We start from the raw sequence: 19,738 nt of genomic DNA, 5'->3' as shown, positions 1-19,738 counted from the left end.
AGCCGGCCGTCGCCGTTCGAGTACAGCAGCAGCCCGAGCGCGCCGGCGCGGTCGCGCACCAGCGGCAGCGACTACGCCTCGTCCACCGAGGGCCTGCTCGAGGGCCAGGACCTGAGCTTCTTCAGCGTCGTCATGGCGCCGCGCCGCGCGCTGAGGGTCGTCAACGGCCTCGAGGACGGGGAGAGGGAGCATGTGAACGAGGAGAGCTGAGAGGAACTGGGACTGAACACATCCAAAGATGATGGGCTTGGCTTTATTCACACTCGCCTATTCCGATTCTCTAGGCGGGCACGATGATCACGACATCGGATTCCTTTTTTTAGTCGTTACTGGGTATTTATATACGGCCCTGGCTTAGCGACCGGCTTTTCCTTCCCTGTCCGATACCCGTCACCCTTGATTGAAAATCCATATTGAATTTTCGCTCGGATGATTCCTCTCGGAGGATTTGAGAAGTTCCCGCTATGCACAGCTATTGCAGTTTGTCAAAAGCTTTGCATCTTTCCCCTTGGTATATCTCCTCCACAATGTGAGTAAACTCATTCTGTCGAGTCAACCGCCTGGCGCTTTCTTGTATGTAAGCGTCCTCCCACCCATAGAAAAAGCAGTAGCGCGCTTGCTGTTTCCATCCGAGTCCAATTTGCCAGCCCAAATGCCTCCAGAGATATCAAGTTCTAAGCATGAATCAGAGACAAGTTGACTGGCTGGCCCAGGGGGCAATGCTACAGGAACAGAGATTAGGTAAAGCCGGCGAAGAGGCGATTGCTGGCATCATGTTCCTATGAAAGTCTCAATTCTCAAGACGACTTCATGCCCCAGCTGGCATGCGAATCTCCCAACTGTGATAAGCCAAAGTCCCTTGCAGTTTCTCTTCAATGATCTGAAACACGGATTTTGCCCGATCGGTCTCGCCGTGCTTCACAAAGTATTGTGTCACATCCATCCCCAGTGAGCGCAAGCGCACCGTACTAGGGATTAGTTGACCCGGATTCCTGCTTTGTTCGCTGTACCATTCGCTCCAGGTAGTCGGGGCGTTTAGCATCTTCATGGCCAACCCGTATCTCGGTTCTGCTGGGTGGTGCAGCGCTAGGTGTGCCAGCTCGAGTTGATTGACCGTGTTGTTGGGGTCCAGATAGCGGTGGCCAATATTGGAAAATTGGTCAAACAGGCGCCTTGAAGGCTTTGATGGGTGCTGCCAGGCCAGGACGGTTGACTTCCAGTTGAGTTTGTGCCAAGAAGCGAGCAGCAAATCGTCCTCGCGCCCGGGCTCCTCAGCGGTCGGGCGGGATGGCGAGATAAGCCAGGACTGGGGGAGAGACCTTTGTGCACGCATCAGGCAATTGTACGCATCGTTCATACTCGGAGAGTTGTCGCTGTGGAAGTCGAGCATCCGCATCAAAAGGCCATTCGCGTGTTTCCGACAGAAGGTCGTAGTCTCGAGTTGCTCGTCTTGCACAAGGGCGGCCAACCAGCTCCACACAACCTCTTCCTGATGCTCGGCCATCAGGAATGGCACGAGCTCGTCGACGAGCCGGGGATATTCGAGGAACTTAAGTTCGCGCTGTTGGCCAGAGGCCCGTAGCCACCCCACAACCTTGAGACCTGCACCGGACTTAGCCATGGCATCGCGGACCGACGGCGAGGCCGACTGAACGATCTCGCGGCGCTTGGCCATCAGACAGCCTGCCGCCCGCATGGGGGTCATCATGCCCCTTGCTACCGCCTCGTCGAACACATCCATGGGATCCCGTCCTGCCTGCAGCGCGGGCCCGCGATCGCTGGTTCTGTTGGCATCCTCCCGAATGGCCGACCCTGCGACGGCGTTGGTGGACGGGGGTCCGTAGCTGAACAGCGGATTCGACAGGATGGACCGAACATGGTGGTCGGTCGGTCGTGTCCGGGCTGGGGTTGGAGCGGGCTGCGGGCGCGAGGCGGTCGCGGGAGAGACGGATGACTTGACGGTGCCCCCAGTCTCTGGAGTGAACCCTGGGTGTTCTTCGTCGAGGTGTTTGCGGAATGACGTGGTGATTTTGTCGAGCAAGCGCTGCGACTCCTTCTGATTGAGGGGCAGCGGCTGATGGATTGAGCCGAGGATCTTGCTCAGGGAGGATAGGTCTTTGGGCTTCATGATCGCGGTCGCGACCGGCGACAGTGGGCGACCGGCGCCTAGCGGGGAAAGGGATCTGGCCGGGCCTCGTGGTCGGTGGCGGGAATGACCCCAGCGTCGTCAGTCGGTGCTCTATCGTGGAATCCAAGCCATCAATGCGTCAGTGTCGTGACGTTTGTTGCGCTAATGGTCCCATGTTCCGACCAAGCTCTCCACCTTCTCCCGCCTTGGCCCCACAACGAAAGCTCCCGTGACAAAGCCAATGACCGGCTCGGACCTCCCCCCAGCGCTCAGGTCTGGTCTGATCTCGCGTGTGGGAGGACACGTGAACACAAGACGGACGGCCCGACACCAGCCATCCATGGATACAAGGTTGGCAAGGCACAAAGTATGGGGAACTTGATGATGCAATGTCAGTGGTGGTGCGGCGGGGGTGTCGGATGTCTCACAACGGCTCCACAGCCATCAGCAAAGAGGCCAGGCTGCGTGTTTGGTAGGGAAGGGATCAAGCGCGCTTTGTGCATCGGTACCTCCCACATATGTTGGTAGACAGTGAGAGTGACCAATCTGGACAGGTTGCCATGTTTGCCAACGCCTGCAAGCCTACAAGCTGTGTTTCTGTGATGCCAACATGGGTGCAATACAACAAACACAACATCCATGATTTCCATACTGTCCACCTATCATTTCCCGGGTCGCATGACGGAATAGGCACCGCAGTAGTGCGCACCATTTTCTTTTGTCTTGAATCCAAGGCACAGCGCAAAAAAAAAAAAAAGGCAAGACACACTCTTGCTGTCAGTCTGGGCACCCAAAGTCGCAAGCGACGCAGGGCAACCGTCGCCTTCCCAAGCCGGGCCTAGCGCGCCCCCAGTCGCGGCACCGTCAGCTCAGTGGCAGAACGGCTCCCCTGTGCGAGGCTAGCCGGCCCCATTGGAGCGCTGGTGAGGCATCCGAGCCAAAGGCCAAGCTCAGGCGTCGCCCCCAGGATTCCAGTGCTTTTGGGGCTGCTGGGCAGGAGTCGCCCGCTTAAAAGGGGACCGGGTGGGGCAGCCTTAAACCGTGCGGCCAATCAGGTGACGCAAACAGGCAGGCTGCATCGAACCTGGTTGGTTGCGTCTCGACTCCGCCGCCCTTTTTTGCAGCAGGGCAGCAAAACATCACGTTCCCTCTTTTCACTCTTCCTCGCCATCATCAAATTCCGCACACCACCACGAACCACCACATCACCCGGGCGAGCTGCTGCCCCTCGACCCGCCAGCCCCCATATCTGATTGACTCGCCCTGTAGGGAGACGAGTTCTTTGCATTGTCTAGAGCCCCCGGCCCCGACCCTCGATCCGAAATTTTCGTGCGCATGCCCGTTCTGAGTCGACCCTGCTGAGCTGCGTCCTCGATCCTCCATCCCAACCAACTCACCCCTTTCTTCCCAAATCCCCTCAGACATGTCTTCTGAGGTCCAGTCCAGGCCGGCTGCCTCTCGAGGTAGGGGCGCCGGCCGCGGCGGCAGAGGAGGCCACCCGCGCGGCGGAGCCCGCCAACAAGTCCGGTCCCCCAACGGTGACTCGAAGCACTTCGACTCGCTCGATTCGGTCGAAGATGAGGGCGAGATTGGCGAGCTGAAGAAGCGCTACGGCGCAAAGACGAGCCTGATCAAGGAGATGTTCCCGGATTGGTCCGACGTCGACATCCTCTTTGCTCTGCAGGAGACCGACGGTGACGAGAATCTGACCGTCACTCGCATCGCTGAGGGTAAGTCAGCCGCGCCAGCTGGCCTGTTCGCAGCATAGAAATGGATGTGTCCCAACTGACTCTCGACTCTTCGACCCGACCCAGGCACAATCTCGCAGTGGGGCGAGGTCTCCAAGCAGAAGAAGGATCGCTTCAAGCCCAAGGCCACAGCCAAGGACGCCACATTCACCACTACTACTGGTGATGCTGGTCCAGGCTACAACAGGGCCCCCAGAGGCGGGCGCACCGAGGGCACGCGCGGCCGTGGCCGTGGCACCCCGGAGCGGGGTGGACGCAGCGCGCGCGGTCGCTCGCAAGCTCCCCCCAACGGCACTCACGCCGACAAGAGCGGCCAGCTGTCTGTACCCACCGAGGAATCATCAGCCTGGGACAACCACGCGAAATCCGACGACGAGGCGCCCGCATGGCCGGCCGCCACATCTGACTCGGCCCCGACCCCTGCCGCCGCCACTGCCGCCTCCCCCGCAAAGCCACCCGCTGCCACCCCAGAGCCTCCTCAGAAGACATGGGCTAGCATGCTCAGGCAGTCAACCGCCCCCAAGCCCGCCCCTCCCAAGCCCAAGGCCGTTCCCGCGCCCCCTCCGCCCGCCGACATCATCGAGCCCCTCCCTCCCGTTGCCGAACCGGTCCCCGCCGAAGAGCCCGCGCCAGCTCCCGTCGAGATGCCCGCAGAGCCCGTCGTCAAGGAGACGCCACAGGCTCCCATTCCCGAGATCCCCACCGTCATCCCAGAGGTCGCCCTGCCGCCTTCGCAGGACCAGTTGACCGAGACGAATCTGGAGCAGATAACCGACATATCCAACCCTCCTGATACCGAGACGGCCCGCAGCGAAGCCGCCGACTCATGGGACCCGCACGCTGCGGCGGCCCTTAGCGCCACAGCAACGCCGCTTTCTGCGTCGCAGCAGCAACACCAGGCCCAGCAGGCTGGACGTGCTGCTGCCAGTGGCTACGCCACTACCGCTCTCAAGGCTACCGAGCGCTCTGCCACTCGCACCCCCAGCTTCGGTCGCCGCCTGCTCGATCAAGAGGAGGCTGTTCGCATGCCGGGCAACCGTGAGGTTGACAGGGCCACCGTTCAGTTTGGTGCCTTGAACTTTAGCGGACTCGAGGAGGACATTGATGGTGACAGGGAGGAGCCCGAGACTCGGACCCAGCCGCCCGACGACTCGCCCGTGTCCCACCCTCGTACATCCCTGCCTGTCGCCCAGCCCGCCGCCGTTCCCGAACCCTTCGCGGCCCAGAAGCCTGCGGCCGTACCCGCGCCCGCTCCTCCCACGGGCCCCGCAGCTGGTACTACTCACCAATCTCTCACCACATGCATGCCTGATCAGCCATCCACTAACATCACTTTTGCAGCTACCCCGTCTGCGCTGGCCCCACAGCAGCCCGCGGCTGCGGTCCCAAGTAAGCCACCCCACGAGCTCTCAGCCCCCAAGTATCCATTCTTCTCCTTCTAAACTCTTGGTTGCTAATCACCGCGGTTCCTCAGTCCCTCAACAACCCCAACAACCCCAACAACCCCCGATCTCCTCACAACCCAGCCAGCCACAGGGCTTCGGCAGGTTTGCCCAAGATCAGCAGCAGTCGTACAGCCAGAAGTCATTCGATGCCTTTGCCCAGCAGAACGCGGCGAGCGCGCCTCCCGCTGGCCAGCACCAGTTTGATAGCTTCGCGAGTAGCCAAGCCCAATCTCAGGCGCACAGCCAGGCCTCGGGTCCAACCCCGGCCCCGGCCCAGGTCCCCGCTGCCGCTCTCAGCTCGGCGCCCAACGACTTCACCTCGTACTACACCGCTGACCACCAAGGCCGCGGACCGTACAGCTACTACAACCAAAATTATGGCCAGCAGCAACAGGGTATGCAGGGCCAGCAAGATGGTATTCCCTCGCGCTCGCTTGGCGGATACAACGCTGCTCAGACAGAGAACCTGAGCCAGTACCCCCAGAGCGGTGTTCAGGCCCCGGCCTCGTCTCGCTTCAGCGCTGGATCGGCCCTTGATGCCCAGGGCAGTGGTAACAACACACCCAACCCGGCCGGCCAGAGCCAGCAGCAGGCTGGGCAAACGGCGCAGTCGCAGTCTCATGCCCAGCAGGCTCAGCACGCGAACCAGTACCCGTACGGCCAGCACCCTTACTCCTATAACGCGCCGTACTACGCCTACATGACCCAGTTCCAGACTGGCTTCAACCAGGGTGGATATGGCGCCCCCTACGGCAAGCAGGCGGGCGTCTACGGACAGCCCAACCAGTACGGCATGTCTCCCAACGCTCCGTACGACCACGGCTCGAGCGGCGCCAGCGGCTTTGGGCAGCAGTCATCTCTGCATCGCGGCGACAGCCTCGGATCTGGTCTTGGGGACTACGGCCGCGCCTCAGCGCAGCAGTCCGGTAACCAGGGCCTCGGAAGCGGCGGCTTCGGCGGCATGCACGATAGCTTTGCCCGCAACGCTTCTTCGTCGTACCAGTCGCAGGCTGGTCAGGGTTTCAGCAACCAAGGCCAGCAGCCAGGTGGCGCCCCTTCCGGGAACGACGACCTTAAGCCGTTCGGTGACAGTAAGGCGGCCGGAGGACCGAGCCCGTCCATCAGCGGCGCCAGGCCCATCTCGGCTGCCAACAGTGCTCAGGCACAGCAGGGCCTGCCCCCGTCGCAGTCCGGCCAACAGGGGGCCGGTGGCATGGGCAGCTACGGCGGCTACCCGAGCCACCTGCAGCAGCAGCAGCAGCAGCAACAGGGGCACGGTCTCCACGGCGCTCAGAGCGGCGCTGGCGGCTACGGACTCGGCGGCGCGGCCGCACAGGGCCACGGCAACAGCCCCTACGGAGGCTACGGCAACCAGGGCTTTAGTGGAGGCAGTTACTATGGGAACCAGCCCCGCGGCTGGGGCGGTAACTACCATTAGAAATCTGGGAGTTCATCACCGACACGACATCGCCGATAGCCTCCGGATAGGTGGGATGTGAAGAGCCAGACTTGGTCCAAGTCCTTGCCCGAATCCTGATAATGGAAAAAAGCACAAGAAAAACAAGCCGATGAAAGCTTGTCTTAATCTAACCCGAGAAACCGAAAACCAAAAAAAAAAAACCACACGATACGCCTGGCTTGGCACTCCTGCCGCCACCGACCTCGGTCTGGTCACTCGTTCTCTCCTCGTCTCCTTTTTCCCCCGTTCTCCTCTTAGGCATCACCTCGTTTTCTCTTTGTTACTCGTCAAGGGAGGTGGGAAACCGGTCAGATGTTTTGTTTGTACGATTTGATTACTCTTCCTCTCTACTCGGACACAACGTTTGGGATGGATCTGGAGTTCCCCCAGAGAAGGAGGGCGGAACAAAAACCCACGTCATAAATTGGAAGTACTCGGTCCTGAATTCTTTCCTGTTTGTTGTTATGCTCCCCGCTGCCCTCTTCCTCCCCTCCTCTCCCCTTTTTCTTCTCTCGCCCGACTTGTCCGGTATGACGAGTTGGACAGGCACCTGTGACGACTGCAAATGACATTTTCGGGTGGGTGGGAAGCTCCAAAAAAAATGGGGTTCTGTTTTCTCTGCTTTTTTTCTCTCTCTGTCTCTCTTGTTCCTCTCCTAGCCAATCCTGATGCACGCGTGGTTCTTCTCTCACATATTCTCCATCTCTATTCTCAGCACCCAGTAGCAAAGCTCGTGGGCCCTGGACCAGAGGTCGGCTGACAAAAATACGGCAGGAAGGAGGAGGATAGGTACGGCTGTAAAACAGACGAGGTGGAGAAAAACTCGGGTCTCAAGGTTGCGACGGGGAATAGCGAATGAGTTCCAGATGAGCATGGGTGCTGCCGGTTGTATTCTCCCGTGATCATGATTATGGCTCTTGAAGCTGGGCTGCGCTTTATTCAACTGTTTGGATACTGCCAATTCCTCGCCCGGACAATGCGTTCACCCGCAACATGTGTTTGCTCGTATCCACAGCAGTGAGCCTGCAAAGCCACCATGCAAGAAACCAAACCCCACCCCCCATCTACTTCTTCAAAAGAAACCCGCCACTCCTGCGCACCGGGACGCGGCCCCTGGCCAACAGGGCGCTCTTCTGGTGGGCCGCGTACTTGCTCCTCTTGGGCGCGAGCCCGTCGTCGCCGCGCCTCTTGAGCACCCTGTAGACGGTGCCGCCGACGCGCTGGTCCGCGGGGCCGCGGCCCTCGTCGCGCGCCGCCGCGCGCTCGGCCGTCTCGAACTTGATCTTCTTGGGCCTCCCCGCCGCCGCCGCCGCCCTCCTCCGCTTCCGGCCCGGGCCCGCCGCCGCGTCCCCGTCGTCGTCCGAGTCCGAGTCGTCTGACTCGAGGAACTCGGCGGGGAGGAGATCGGGCACTCGGCTCTTTTCCTTGCGGGAGGGACTCGCCTGCTCCTCGGTGGTGGCCACCGTTGCCGCCGCTGCTTCTGCTGCTGCTTTTTGCTCCGCCTCGCCCTCTACGCGCTTTTGGGCCTGGGCCTTGAGGAGCACGTCCCGCCGCTGACGTTTTTGCCTCTGAGCAGCTGCTTGCCTGTTTTTTTTTTTTTTGGTGGAGTTTTTGCGTTAGTAGTCACTCAAGGGTTCACAAGGAACGGTAGTGCCGCTTACATCTCTGCGGCTTTGGCTGCGATCTGGTCAAGCTTCTTGTTCTCCAGCGCAGCGGCGTGCGATGAGACCGCCTCGGGGGGAGCGTCATCGTCGTCCTCGTCATCCTCATCATCTTCCTCTTCTGACTCGCCGTCCTCCGCGCCGCCACCCTCCTGTCGCCTCTGCTCTTCCTGTTTTCTGGGGGAAGCGGCAGCAGCACCGGCGGCGTCCAGGGGGTTCCTGGCGGGGACCTCGAGGGGGGTGTAGAACTGCTCCTTGCTGTCGTCGTCCTCGTCGTCGCCGAAGCGGACGTGCGTCGAGGGCGTCTTTTTGACGAGACTGCCCCTGCCGCCCGGGCTCTTTCTGCTGGAGGCGATCGGGGTAGCAGCAGCATCGCCGGGCTGGGTGGGCTCCTTAACCCTGACAGCGAGCTTGCGCTGCCGCTTGGAAGTGGGGCTGTCGCCAGCCGGCGAGGACGGCGACGGGCCATCTTCGTCGCCGGCGTCGTTGCCCGCCTGGGCAGAGCTGCGCTTCGAGCCGCTGCTCCCTGGCGTCGTCGTCGCAGCAGCAGCCGGCCGCGCGGGGGTAGCCACGGGCGCGTCGCTCTCGTCGCCGCTCAGGTCCGAACAGTCGGAGGAGTCTGACGAGAGCTCTATCACCTCTATCTGCTTCTTGGCCGGCGGAGGTTTTGACCTTGGCTTGGCCTCGGTCCGGGCTGGTGATGGCGCCCGAGGCGGGGCGGCAGGAGACTGCTGCTGCTCTCGCTTGGAGAGCTTCTTAGGTGTCGGCGCCATCCCGACCTATGCCAACGCCAAGATCCAACAGCGAGAAGACAGGAGCTGGAGATGTCTGTTTTGTGGCTGGGCTCAAGCTCGGCTTGTCTGCTCAGTATGTGCTCCAAGAGTGGTGAGCTTAGTCGTCACGCGCATCTGCAAGCGATGAATTGATGGGCCGCGGTTGTCAAAGCGTGAACCTGCGTTTGAATCCGCCCGACTTTTTTTTCTATGGATCTTGACCTATCGATGGTTATCCATTGGCCGTCAGGGTTTGCTCGCACGTCGCATCTCCACAAGGTTCTTTATTATGTGGGGCTTGACTATGGTTGCGCAACTTCCCTAAGCGTCAACAAAGTGACCTGAGATCCCCTCAGCTCATCGCATGCTGTCAGAACAATGTGCCACCTAGGTCTATTTTGATATTTCAGACTCTGGCAGCGCCCCGGTCGCAACCGGAATTAACCGGTCTCACAATGGCTGGAAAGGCCTACAAAATGGCCTCAAGGGTGCTGTCTGCCTCCAGGGGCTCGGCCACATGCCTGACCCAGGAAGTGCGCCAGTACTGCACAACGACAACACGCCATGCTACGGGTCTAGTAGGTACCCAGAGGAGGATATCAAGGCCGGCCCCGTGCACGATGGCAGAGACGGCAACAACAAAAGCCGAGTCAAGGCGGCAATACGCCACCCGCCCAAATCAAAAGTTTAACCCGATCAGGACTACACCAAAAACGAAACCACGAGGCGCCCCCAAAATTCCGCAGTCGAAGCCCCTGCCTGGCGATGGTGCCTACCTCACGGAGGACAGCGTGCCGGATAGTGAGTGGTGGGATGAGACCCGGGCGCACCTCATCGAGAAACAGGGCATGGCCCCAGACGCCGCGCCCCTAGACTCGGCCGGGTGCATCTCCTTCGTCAAGCGCTACATCCAGGCCAGCCTCGACGACATCGGGAATCCGCTCCCCTGGTCGTCACCCAGCACCGTCAAGAAGTTCACATCCATGGACTTCTCGCCGGCGCACCTGCACTACATCGCCGTCCAGCTCCTGGCCCTGGGCGAGGGCGACCGCCCCGCGCCGCCGCCGCTCATGAGACTGTCGTTGCGCATGCTCGACCACGCATCCATCCTGGACCACGACCCCTCCACCGTGACGCTCTGCCTGACCGCCATAAAGATGGCCTCGGTCGACGGTGGCACTAAGCGGCGGCTCAGCGACATCCCCCCGCCCTTCCCCGCCACCATCAACCGCTTCCGCGCCCGCTTCCGCACCAGCGGCGCCGCCGCCAAAGACCCGGACATCCTGACCGTCTGGGGCCTGCTCCACTTATTCGAAGACCGCCTCGAGATGGCTGAGCGCTACCTGCGCCTCGCCATGGGGCCGGTCCTCCCGGCGCCCACCACCGGCGCCCACAGGCGCGCCCCCGCCGACGCCGACGCCGCACCCGACTTCGACGTCGACCTGAAGCCGCGCCCGCCGCGCTTCGACGCCGAGCCCGCCGCCTGCCTGGCGCTCGCCAAAACCACGGCGCTCATGGGCCGCCCTGAAGCCGACACGGCCGCTTGCTATGCCGTCGGCGCGTTCCAGCTCGACCTGGCCCGGGCCTGCATGATGCTGGGGTTGCTGACGGGCACGGCCAAGGTGGGGGGCAAGGGGGAGCAGCAGACCGGTGGCGACTGGCGCGCCAGGTACGTGCCCTACAGGGAGCTCCTAATCACAAAGGCGGCCATGAACGGGATACCGGAAGCCTGCGTGGCCATGGTGGAAATCGAGAAGACCAAGGCCGCCTCGGCGAGTATGGGCATCACGGACCTCAGCGCCTGCGGGCTCGGGTCCATCCAGTCGCCCCAGCACCACGACCTAGTCGCGGCCGAGTGGGAGCGGGTCGTCGAGGCGATCAGGGCACGAGGATAGTGATGGGATGTGTTTGGGGAGCCGGGTCAGGTTTGGTTGCATCTTTAGGGCGCTATGCGGGCACCCTATACCTCGGTATTTTTAACCCACATGTCTGTATATATTCCTTCCTCCAAGGCCGCCACGCCGATTCCTTGCGACTTGCCCGTGCTGAGACGCCTTCTCTCTACTCCTTTTCCCGAAAGTCTCGTTGTCATCTGCATCTCCACCTCGCCCCTTGACCGAGGGTGCCCCGGGATTCTCCCGTCATCCAAATCTCAGCACATTACTGAACACATTCACCTGAATCCCTTGATTGGTCGGCATTAAACAGTACCACATTCCTCTATTGGAGAGTCATGCCGACCACTTCCCGCCTCGTCTGAGGCATCATGCGGGAAAAGGCAAGCAAAACAGCCAAAAGTGCGATTACCGGACCTACAAGAACGGCGGAAACCTCTTGCCACACAAAGGCTCAGCTATCATAGCCAAGGCAGACCTGATGGAACGATTGGTCAGGCCCAAGGGCCGTCTGGATGCCGTGCCAGCATAGCGATCCTTCCCCGGAACGGCCTAGAAAAGTAATCCTCGTGCAATATTGTGCAGCAGCAGCTCACTAGCGGCCAGTAGGTGAGACGACGGGGAGAATATGAAGCTATATTCAGTGCCGGTATAACATAACAAGCCCGGCTGGTCCATGGCCCGCGATATTGCTCGTATCCGAGGGGGACCATATGCCTGTTTCAGGAGGGACGACGGGCTCGGGCGCCTTCCCTACCGAGCTGGCCGGCTCGGTCTGCCTTGGTGGTGTGCTTGCAATTTCTTCATCTAAGCATGACGAAGGAGCGCATGGCGTGTCAACCGTCCCTTTCCCTCTCTCCCTCTATCTCCCTCTCCCGCTAAAATGGACCTGATGCGTCCTTCGTACCGGTGGCGCCACGGGCTCTTTACCACACGAACGGACTCGCGTGGGGGCTCTGGGATGCTTGGGCAAGCAACGCGGCTGGTGGAAGGCCGGCGGCCTTGATGAAAGATCGGCCGGGGGCGAATAGCCAGGAATTGGCCTGCCTATGCGATTCTGCGGTAACGCCCGCCTGCCGCCTGGACCCATGGAAGCTCCAAGGCCGGCCTCCGGAAATCGGTTGGCGCGGCCGGGGGCGAAGCAGACCTAGGGATGGCCGCACCGGGTGGCATGGACAGCTGGTGGTTCCGGGAACGCAGTTGGAGAGGATAAAGATGCCGTTCCCCGGCGTCACCTCGCTTCGTTTTTTGGGGAGTTTCAGCCGCTGCCTCGGCTTGCGGCAACACGTCTCTTCATCCCACTTTCCCGAGCCGCTCTTTGGGGCTGATATATAGCTTCATGCCAGAACCGTGAGCCCGGCGATGCCGCAGGATAGCGTGAGACTAGAACCCCAAAAGAGCGAGAGTATCAGGAGCGATATTAGATTGGCGGGGGGGGCCATAGTTCCAGTACCAGATTTCCCAAGGCCTATAGAGACTCGACGGCGTGTCGGTGAAAGCTCTCTTAACTCCAGTCTTCGATATATGTCGGATTGCTGCCAAGCCGAGAACCATCAACTTAGCAATGTAAACTACCAAACAATTACCCGAGCGATTCCCGGTACCGACTCGAACTACTGATCTGAGGGAGAAGACATAGTCGCCGAAGCATCATCTTTGCGGTCGTTAGGGATGCGGTCTCCCTCTTTCGGCATCGGCCACCAGGCAAACAGGCACCCAACACATCCGACGCCTTCCTGTCCCCATCCCGAGGCTCGGGGACTCTCATCCGGGCCTTTGAGCAACAGCAGCAGCCCGTGGCAGGCCTCCCCCCCTCCCTTCACGCTCCCGGGAAGGGGTGCAGGACGGCACGTGAGGTCACTATTGCGCATTGCCGTCAAGGCCACCCGGGGTGAGGGGCGGGGAGGCACAGAATGGCACGCCCCTCCCTCTCCTTTTGCCGTCCCATTTCCCTGGCCATCGGGTGGTAAGCTCCCCGGCTGGGCCGCCGCGGCGTGGCGGTAGAGCCGTGACGGAGACAGCCCGCTTGCGGGATAGGTCCTAAATGCCGGGGAGTGTGCGCCCACCCGGATATTGGCCAATCTGCGCAACTTGGGTTTTTCCTGGAAACCTGGAGGTGTCGTTAAATTGCTAGAGGAGGGCCGTTCAGTGATTCGACAGCCGGCCCAATGCAATAAAGCTACCACCCGCCATCAGCAGCAGGACCGCCAAGTAACCAACCGTCTTGGATCCGCTGTCATCACCACCTAAGTGGCCCATAGGGCAAGAGAGGACAGCTATTTCCCGACGCGACAGTTTTCACACCTGATGGCGAGAGACAGCGTCTATAGAAGTGGTCCTCTCTTTTCCGATTCGAGGTTGGCAACTGCTAGGAATTGGTGGAAGATTTACCCGGACGTCCAATGTAAAAAAAAAAAGCGTGGGTCGATGTTCCTCCTGCTTGACTAGCGCGATGCTTAGCTTGGGGTGGTCGGACAAAACCTTGACCAAAGCGAAGATTGAAGGGGGAAGGCATGCGTCTCGCGACAAAGCCTGGAATTCTTCCAGAAGTATAGGCACTAGAGCCATTGACGGACAAATTTCATCCGTACTCGAGATCGCTTGAACGACAGTGATCCGGGGGTGATCTTGGGCGATCTTCAACCCATGTTATGCGTCTCCTCGGATCTCCAAAGACGAGACGAGGAAAGACACAACCAAGGGCATGTCGATGCCGCCATGAGCCGAACGCTCTGTGGAGGCTAGGGCGCAATACCAAGAGGGGCCCAAGACAAGTATATGGGATCAATGTACCTTTTGTGCTGAAAAGCAGCTTGCTTCGGGGGCGCGGCAGGGACGACAAAAACGCGAATCTAAGCGAGTGCACAACACTTCAACAGAGGTGCTATTGAGACTTTATCAGCCGCCGTTTCGAACCCAAGAGCCCCACCTGCCGTCCCAAAGTTCAACCTGAATACACGTCTGATTTGGGGAGTTACAGCTGTCGGTCGGACACGGAGCTTTCCTGGTATCGTGGGAGCACCTGGCCACTTGGCATAGCAAACTCAGCTCTCGGAAAGGCGGACGTAGGCCAGATGCCGGGGCAGCATCCGGGGGGAGCTGTCATCCATCCTGGAGTGATGGATGGTTCGTATGGGACACTATCGGTTCCCGCCCCAACTCTATTACAGAGAGTTGGCAGCATAGATTCAAGAGCGGCTTGTGCGCCCTGCCAGCCCATGACATGACATGCCCAGACCAGAAACGGCGACAAAGCTACCGACGTCTCGACCGGACCTCCAGCGTTTGGTACCGATGCGGAGACGACATTTCGACGAGATGGCCTGTGTGGAGGAACAAGCCGCATCCCGTGAACGGTGAATGGGTCGGGCACCTTGTCGCTTCGTCGTTTTAGCCGTATGCAGGGCTATTCGCTACAAGGGAGCCCCAGCACTTGCTAGCGCCGTTTTTCAAGATTACCAGAGGCCGGGGGTGCCGGCTGGACCTTCCGCACACCCACTTCCTCCACGACGGCGCTCAACGGGCAATTTTGGGTTAGTACGGGACGTCTCACACGGCAGGCACACCCCTTGATCTCTCTCGTCCGGGTCAGTGCATCTGACCTGGTGATAATAGGCTTTCACAGATTTTTGATTTTTTTTTAGCCTCCGCTAGTGAAGTGGTAGCGAGGGCGGTGGGCGGCGCCGTTGGCAGCGGGCCGCTTTTAGAACAGCTCTCAGCCCGGCGCCACACTTGAGACACCGGGACCGAGAAGGCTATCTACGCAACGAGCGCCAGAGTGGTCGGTGAGAACAAAACAAAAAAAAAAAAAAAAAGCGGCTTTGGGCGGTAGGTATGTGACGCGAGGTGGCGTCGTAGATGCGCTTTCCATCCGCGTACTTGGCCCGTCTTACATGCACATCCATCTATGACTGCAGATGTGTAGAGACATGCAGAAAAATATGAGCTGGCAGGGGGTTTGGAAAAACACCACAGATGGTGTCGAGGCTTGTGGGATAATGACCGATGGGATATGTCCATGCAACATGTGCGTGGCCGTGCTTGAGACAAGCATAGATGAAAAGCAGGTGTGTTCGGCAGAAGATGCCTCTGCCACGGTGTCCCCGCGCACCTTGTCTGTTGGATGGGATGATCTGTAGGGGAACTAGCCGAAGTCCTCTGCCGAAGCTTCCGTGTTGCCCTGTCGTAACAACAGGACGGCTGGCTGGCCGGCCGGCCGAGGATGATGTGAGCGCATTTACATGCCTGGTACATACCCTGCTCGGGTACGTAGGGAATTGCTCTTGCAACGGCAAAAAGTCTGGTTCTGTCTAGTCGGCGCGTCATGGCCTGGGCGTTTCTGGTTGGTGAGATGTCTCCAGACGGGATGGGAAGCGGACAGCAAAGGGAACCAGAAATCAGAAAAAGGCAGCAGCGCGGGCGATGCAACGCCGGGCTTGGGAAGCCGATATTGATTGCGTGGCTGCCGCCAGGTGCACTACCGAAGCTCTGCCACGGGCTGCCCAATCAGCAGAGGTGCCGAACTTGTGGGATCAGTGGTCGTGCAGATTGGACGAAGGAGCGGCAGCAGCCCGAGGGGGAGTAGGCGCCCAACCAGGAGGCGGGCTGGCCCCAAGCTAGTGAGGTCTAGTGATCAGGATGGGGGACGGATGGCGGCCGGCACTGCAGACAGGCAAACAGGCAGTCAGTCCTAGTATTAGGCTCTGATTAGACCGCACTCTTTCCCACTCGTGGCACCAGCCGAAGTCTTTCCCATTCCGGCCCATCAGTGCTTGTCTGGCTGGGTCCCTTTGGTCTGGACGGAAACAACTGGAATGCGCAGACGGGCGGGGGGGGGGGGCAGATGCTTTTACCAGGGACAGCCAGCCGAGAGCGGCGCACCAGCTCCAGAAGGAGACGACTAGATCGGGGTCCCTAGGTGCAGTAGAGGCTTGCGTGATTCAAGGGCTGTCACGCCGGGCAAGGGTCCGCCCTTATTTCCGTCTTCATGGTGTGATTTTTAAAGTCGGGAACCAGTTCGTGGGGGAGTTCGTCAGGGAGGCAGGTGCTCTGTGCCTTGCCCTTGCCCGTTGACGGGCTCCCCGTTGTGCCCCACATTTTTTTCCGTAGGCATTTTTCCATGTATCCCGTGTGCCTGGTGTTTTTAACCGCTATGCTATGTCGAGCGATGACGGTGGAATTCCCCAATCCGGCAATGTTTATGCGACCTCGGCCAGGCGGCCAGGCGGACCCTTGACGGTTTGTTTGATCACAACAGTGCAGATGCAGGTGGCGGTGTGCTTAAAGTTTCCTAAACCTAACCAGATGGGGGGGAAATGCATAAAAGAAATCTAGAAACCCAAGAACACCACACCCTAATGGAACGATTGCCCCGAGCGCCGACGAGGAGCATTGACGGGATGAGCTCAGACCTGCTATCGGCCGTGACCCGAGCAACCCATCCCAGCACCCAGGTTCCAGGGCAACCCATATTTGGGAGGGAAGCTGTTGCGATAGGCTCATGGAAAGGGGGTAGCACCGCACCTTCTCCCACCACCATCACCAATAGCATCCATTCGCAAAAGACCAAACGGCGGGCACCAATGGCCCTGCACCACAGTCATGGATGACGACTCAGCGCACATAAACTACCGCATGGAGGGTATGTAACGCCGATCGGGGCCACAAAGCCTGTTGCTCGGAAGGACAGGCAGGACCGTTGAGAGGGACGGGATGAACCAAAGCACAGACGGCAGAAGTAAAAAAAAAAAAAGAAAAAGGGAAATGAGCTCGACACATGTCGGCGGTCGTGTATGTTATGGCCGGTGAGCGACGGACGGGTACTTCCGGCAGCAGTGCTTTGGGCAAGCGACGATCTTTTTATTGAATCATCAAGCCGAAGTCCCGGTACCCTTGCCCGAGGCCAAAGGTTAGTGGCAGCTGATGGGTGGTGCTTGGCGGGCCGAGAGTGAGGAAGGAGCAGCCGCTCCAGTGCGCTCTACAGACGCAGCGCCGCGCAGCCCTCAACCACACACGCGTGCCACGCCAACCCCCCGAGCAGCTTTTCGACAGGGTCGATGATGGTGTGGGCAGGCAGCGGCACGCAAACCGGGATTTCTGGCCCAGCGTCGCATCGGCCTGGAAGCGGGCCCCCCACACACCCGCTGCCCGAACCGTGATAACCCGGCGAGCCCGGACGTGTTGCCTCTTCCTCTCTGCCCGCTCGCTCCCTTGTCCGTCTCCCCACTGCCACCCCTTGCCCGGAATGCTGTCAGGGTGGTTGCCGGCTGACTGGTGCGGGCTCCGCTCAGGAAGGTGGGCGCGCATTGAGGGTCTCAATAAAGGGGCGTGGGAGAGGTTGTTGCGACAACCAATAAGCGAGCAGGTACGAGTGAAAAAGAAGGCCTTGGTTGGCTTGCTGGTGGAGCCACCATCATCGGTCACATAAGCCTCTCGAGACGTTGGTGTGAGTACCTACCTAGATATGTGCCACTGTGCCTCGTGCCACTGGGCCTGTGATGGAAGGGAGGTGGCTGATTGGTGTTTCGGCCTTTCCAAACCTAGAGAGCTTTTGGGTGCCTCGACTCCCACCCAAAACAGACAAATTTCACTGGAAGCTCCCTCACAGGCTCCTTACGGGGCGGCTCGCTGGCATGGTGCGATGGCTGTGCGTGACCGCCGGCATATTCAACAGGGGGCCAGGTCGACCCGGGACCCGGTCCGGGCATCGACCTAGAGCAGGTGCAGACGAAAGATCGGCAGGTGGTTAGGCCGGAAATGGAAAAAAGCGCACAAGCGGCACACCACCACCAACAACGAGGAAGCTAAGAGGAGAAGCGACCTAGGTATCTACTAGCAGTACCAGGACCCAGCAAGCCAAGTGTCGATAGCGGCATGTGGCCCACCGGACAAAGTTCAAAGCGGGAGGAAGAAAAGAGAAAAAGAAAGGTGAAAAAGAAAAGAGAGGGCCTGCTAGCCAAACAAAAAGCAAATGTCGCACAGGTCGGTCAGCGATTAGGCTGCAGCCGGTGAGTGTTTGGTGTGGTAGGGTGGGTGGGTAATTGATGTGCAAACCTAGGGAAGGTCCCCGCGGCCCCTGGCTGAGTCCCCTCGGTTTGCCGAGCGTGATTCCAGCTTCCCGGCTCGCCAGCTAGTTCCTCACTCACCCTGATTGAGTGCGCGAGAAAGCGCGAGAACACGCACACAAACAGACATACCTACCACACACACAACCCACACACACCATCACCCAGTCGCACGTGCGCACCAACGCACGCGCCAGAAAGCAGTCCCGGATTCCCACAAAGGGGATAACGGAAGGTTCCGAGGTTGGTCGTATTGAGGGCAAGACCAGGGGGTTGGCTCCGCGGTTCCGCGTCCGTCAAGCTGGTCGGTGTAGCGGATCCGGGACGCCTGTCACGCTCGCGTTCCCTCTGGACGGCGAGCCGAGGCTGCGTCGTGGTGGGTTGTTTTTGCTGCCTTGACCAGGTTCCCCCCTGGCTTTGGGCAGCCTGCCGCCCTTTTTTTCTTTCCTTTTTTCTTGTTGGTGTCCTCCACCGTGGCGGCCCCATCGAGGTCCATGCAGACTGGGCTGTCCTGGTCATCTCGGTGGTTTCCGTTTCCCGACAAAACAAACTCGGCCAACCCGCCCGCGTGGGGCTTTCCATTGGCAGCAAAAGGATGGATAGCGTCCCCGCGCGGCCAAGGAGGGCAAGGACTAGGGCCTGAGAGATTATCCAGTCCGGTGGAGGTGTTGGTGCTTGTTGCTGCGTTTTGTGGTTTTGTGGTTTTGTGTCCACACCACAGAACCCCTGCAGATACGAGTATGCAGAAATGCACATTTTAATGCCAGCACCCAGACCATGGCGGGCTCTCCATCCGCTGGTGGCATCGAGACGGACACGGCACGGCTAATGGTATTGGACCTTTGGGCCTTTGGGCCGTTGGGTGGCTCGCACAAGGGATATCGACTGCCCGTGTTTGAGGTCTCGCGGGAAGGCACGAAGGTAAGGTTCTTTCACTGCTCTGATTTGTGGCGGAAGGTGCATTGGTGCGGCTATCTCCAGGCAGGAACGAACCAGGACGGGAAGTCGAGGCAAAGTTCCCAGGCTGTTGTTCTATGTGCCTGCCGCCTCTCAAAATTCTCCTTCCGACGGGCGTCTACAGTTGCGTCACTGTCCAGGGACACTGTCATTGGGAGTTGAGTCTGTCCTGCTCTTTGCTTTTTCCGCCTTTTCGGCCTCTTCCCTTCCTTTTTATCCCTCACCATTATTCCCCAACCTGGTCCATAAAACCAACCAATAATTGCAATAAACTTGTTGCGCGACCAGCTGTCCCTCCTCGCTGTGCACCACCAACCGGGCACCACCAACCGGGCACACGTGCACATCAATGATGCCTGTGGCGCTCCCAGCTCGCCCCCTGGCCAGAGCCCCATGCCACACCATCCCCCATCCCAGCACGCGCACGACCACTCTCGCTTCTCTCCCCCCGTGTCCCCGTTCCTCGGCCGGCGGAGGCGGCTGTCTTAGGGTCTGTGTGCGATCCTCTTGGGCCCCTAGCCATGATGGTGCCATGCAGGCAGCGCGCAGATTGGCTACGCCACCCTGGAGGCCCCGAACCCCCTAGCTACCGGGGGGGGGGGGGNGGG

General features: G+C 59.9%; 7 protein-coding genes across 7 annotated transcripts; 4 read left to right on the top strand and 3 right to left on the bottom strand.

Annotated features, from left to right (window-relative positions):
- Nucleotides 1–21: 21 nt before the first annotated feature.
- GGTG_02020 (hypothetical protein) lies at nucleotides 22–210 on the top strand (the record flags this gene model as incomplete). Its single annotated transcript, XM_009219791.1, has 1 exon — nucleotides 22–210. A coding segment is annotated over one exon (189 nt), but the record flags the coding sequence as incomplete, so codon positions are not given.
- Nucleotides 136–2,457, bottom strand: GGTG_02019 (hypothetical protein). Its single transcript, XM_009219790.1, has one exon. It carries the CDS (start codon nucleotides 2,126–2,128, stop codon nucleotides 809–811), a length of 1,320 nt encoding a protein of 439 aa, XP_009218054.1. The 5' UTR covers nucleotides 2,129–2,457; the 3' UTR covers nucleotides 136–808.
- Nucleotides 2,458–3,250: 793 nt separating this feature from the next.
- On the top strand, nucleotides 3,251–7,727 carry GGTG_02018 (hypothetical protein). Its single transcript, XM_009219789.1, has 4 exons — nucleotides 3,251–3,858; nucleotides 3,943–5,151; nucleotides 5,218–5,265; nucleotides 5,351–7,727. Exons 1-4 carry the CDS (start codon nucleotides 3,552–3,554, stop codon nucleotides 6,757–6,759), a joined length of 2,973 nt encoding a protein of 990 aa, XP_009218053.1. The 5' UTR covers nucleotides 3,251–3,551; the 3' UTR covers nucleotides 6,760–7,727.
- Nucleotides 7,061–9,397, bottom strand: GGTG_02017 (hypothetical protein). Its single transcript, XM_009219788.1, has 2 exons — nucleotides 8,442–9,397; nucleotides 7,061–8,364 (listed from the first exon to the last, which is right to left on the bottom strand). The coding sequence occupies exons 1-2, from the start codon at nucleotides 9,212–9,214 to the stop codon at nucleotides 7,845–7,847; spliced, it is 1,293 nt and encodes a 430-aa protein (XP_009218052.1). The 5' UTR covers nucleotides 9,215–9,397; the 3' UTR covers nucleotides 7,061–7,844.
- A 117-nt stretch (nucleotides 9,398–9,514) lies between these two features.
- On the top strand, nucleotides 9,515–11,452 carry GGTG_02016 (hypothetical protein). Its single transcript, XM_009219787.1, has one exon. It carries the CDS (start codon nucleotides 9,670–9,672, stop codon nucleotides 11,107–11,109), a length of 1,440 nt encoding a protein of 479 aa, XP_009218051.1. The 5' UTR covers nucleotides 9,515–9,669; the 3' UTR covers nucleotides 11,110–11,452.
- A 5,516-nt stretch (nucleotides 11,453–16,968) lies between these two features.
- Nucleotides 16,969–17,415, bottom strand: GGTG_02015 (hypothetical protein; the record flags this gene model as incomplete). The annotated part of the gene is made up of 1 exon (XM_009219786.1): nucleotides 16,969–17,415. One exon carries the CDS (start codon nucleotides 17,413–17,415, stop codon nucleotides 16,969–16,971), a length of 447 nt encoding a protein of 148 aa, XP_009218050.1.
- Nucleotides 17,416–18,950: 1,535 nt separating this feature from the next.
- GGTG_02014 (hypothetical protein) lies at nucleotides 18,951–19,619 on the top strand (the record flags this gene model as incomplete). Its single annotated transcript, XM_009219785.1, has 2 exons — nucleotides 18,951–19,094; nucleotides 19,419–19,619. 2 exons carry the CDS (start codon nucleotides 18,951–18,953, stop codon nucleotides 19,617–19,619), a joined length of 345 nt encoding a protein of 114 aa, XP_009218049.1.
- Nucleotides 19,620–19,738: the final 119 nt, after the last annotated feature.

Source organism: Gaeumannomyces tritici, assembly GCF_000145635.1.
Source record: "Gaeumannomyces tritici R3-111a-1 unplaced genomic scaffold supercont2.1, whole genome shotgun sequence".
NCBI classification, from domain to species: domain Eukaryota; kingdom Fungi; phylum Ascomycota; class Sordariomycetes; order Magnaporthales; family Magnaporthaceae; genus Gaeumannomyces; species Gaeumannomyces tritici.
The sequence above is the reverse complement of the archived record's forward strand: the minus strand, read 5'-3'. Positions and strand labels throughout refer to the sequence as shown.

Bases quoted from the DNA above. Each gene is read 5' to 3' on its own strand.
- GGTG_02016 (XM_009219787.1), top strand. From the start codon at position 9,670: ATGGCTGGAAAGGCCTACAAAATGGCCTCAAGGGTGCTGTCTGCCTCC.
- GGTG_02018 (XM_009219789.1), top strand. From the start codon at position 3,552: ATGTCTTCTGAGGTCCAGTCCAGGCCGGCTGCCTCTCGAGGTAGGGGC. The intron at 5,152-5,217 runs GTACTACTCACC...TCACTTTTGCAG, and splicing joins TCCCACGGGCCCCGCAGCTG to CTACCCCGTCTGCGCTGGCC. The intron at 5,266-5,350 runs GTAAGCCACCCC...GCGGTTCCTCAG, and splicing joins GCCCGCGGCTGCGGTCCCAA to TCCCTCAACAACCCCAACAA.
- GGTG_02017 (XM_009219788.1), bottom strand. From the start codon at position 9,214: ATGGCGCCGACACCTAAGAAGCTCTCCAAGCGAGAGCAGCAGCAGTCT. The intron at 8,365-8,441 runs GTAAGCGGCACT...AAAAAAAAACAG, and splicing joins GCAGCCAAAGCCGCAGAGAT to GCAAGCAGCTGCTCAGAGGC.
- GGTG_02019 (XM_009219790.1), bottom strand. From the start codon at position 2,128: ATGAAGCCCAAAGACCTATCCTCCCTGAGCAAGATCCTCGGCTCAATC.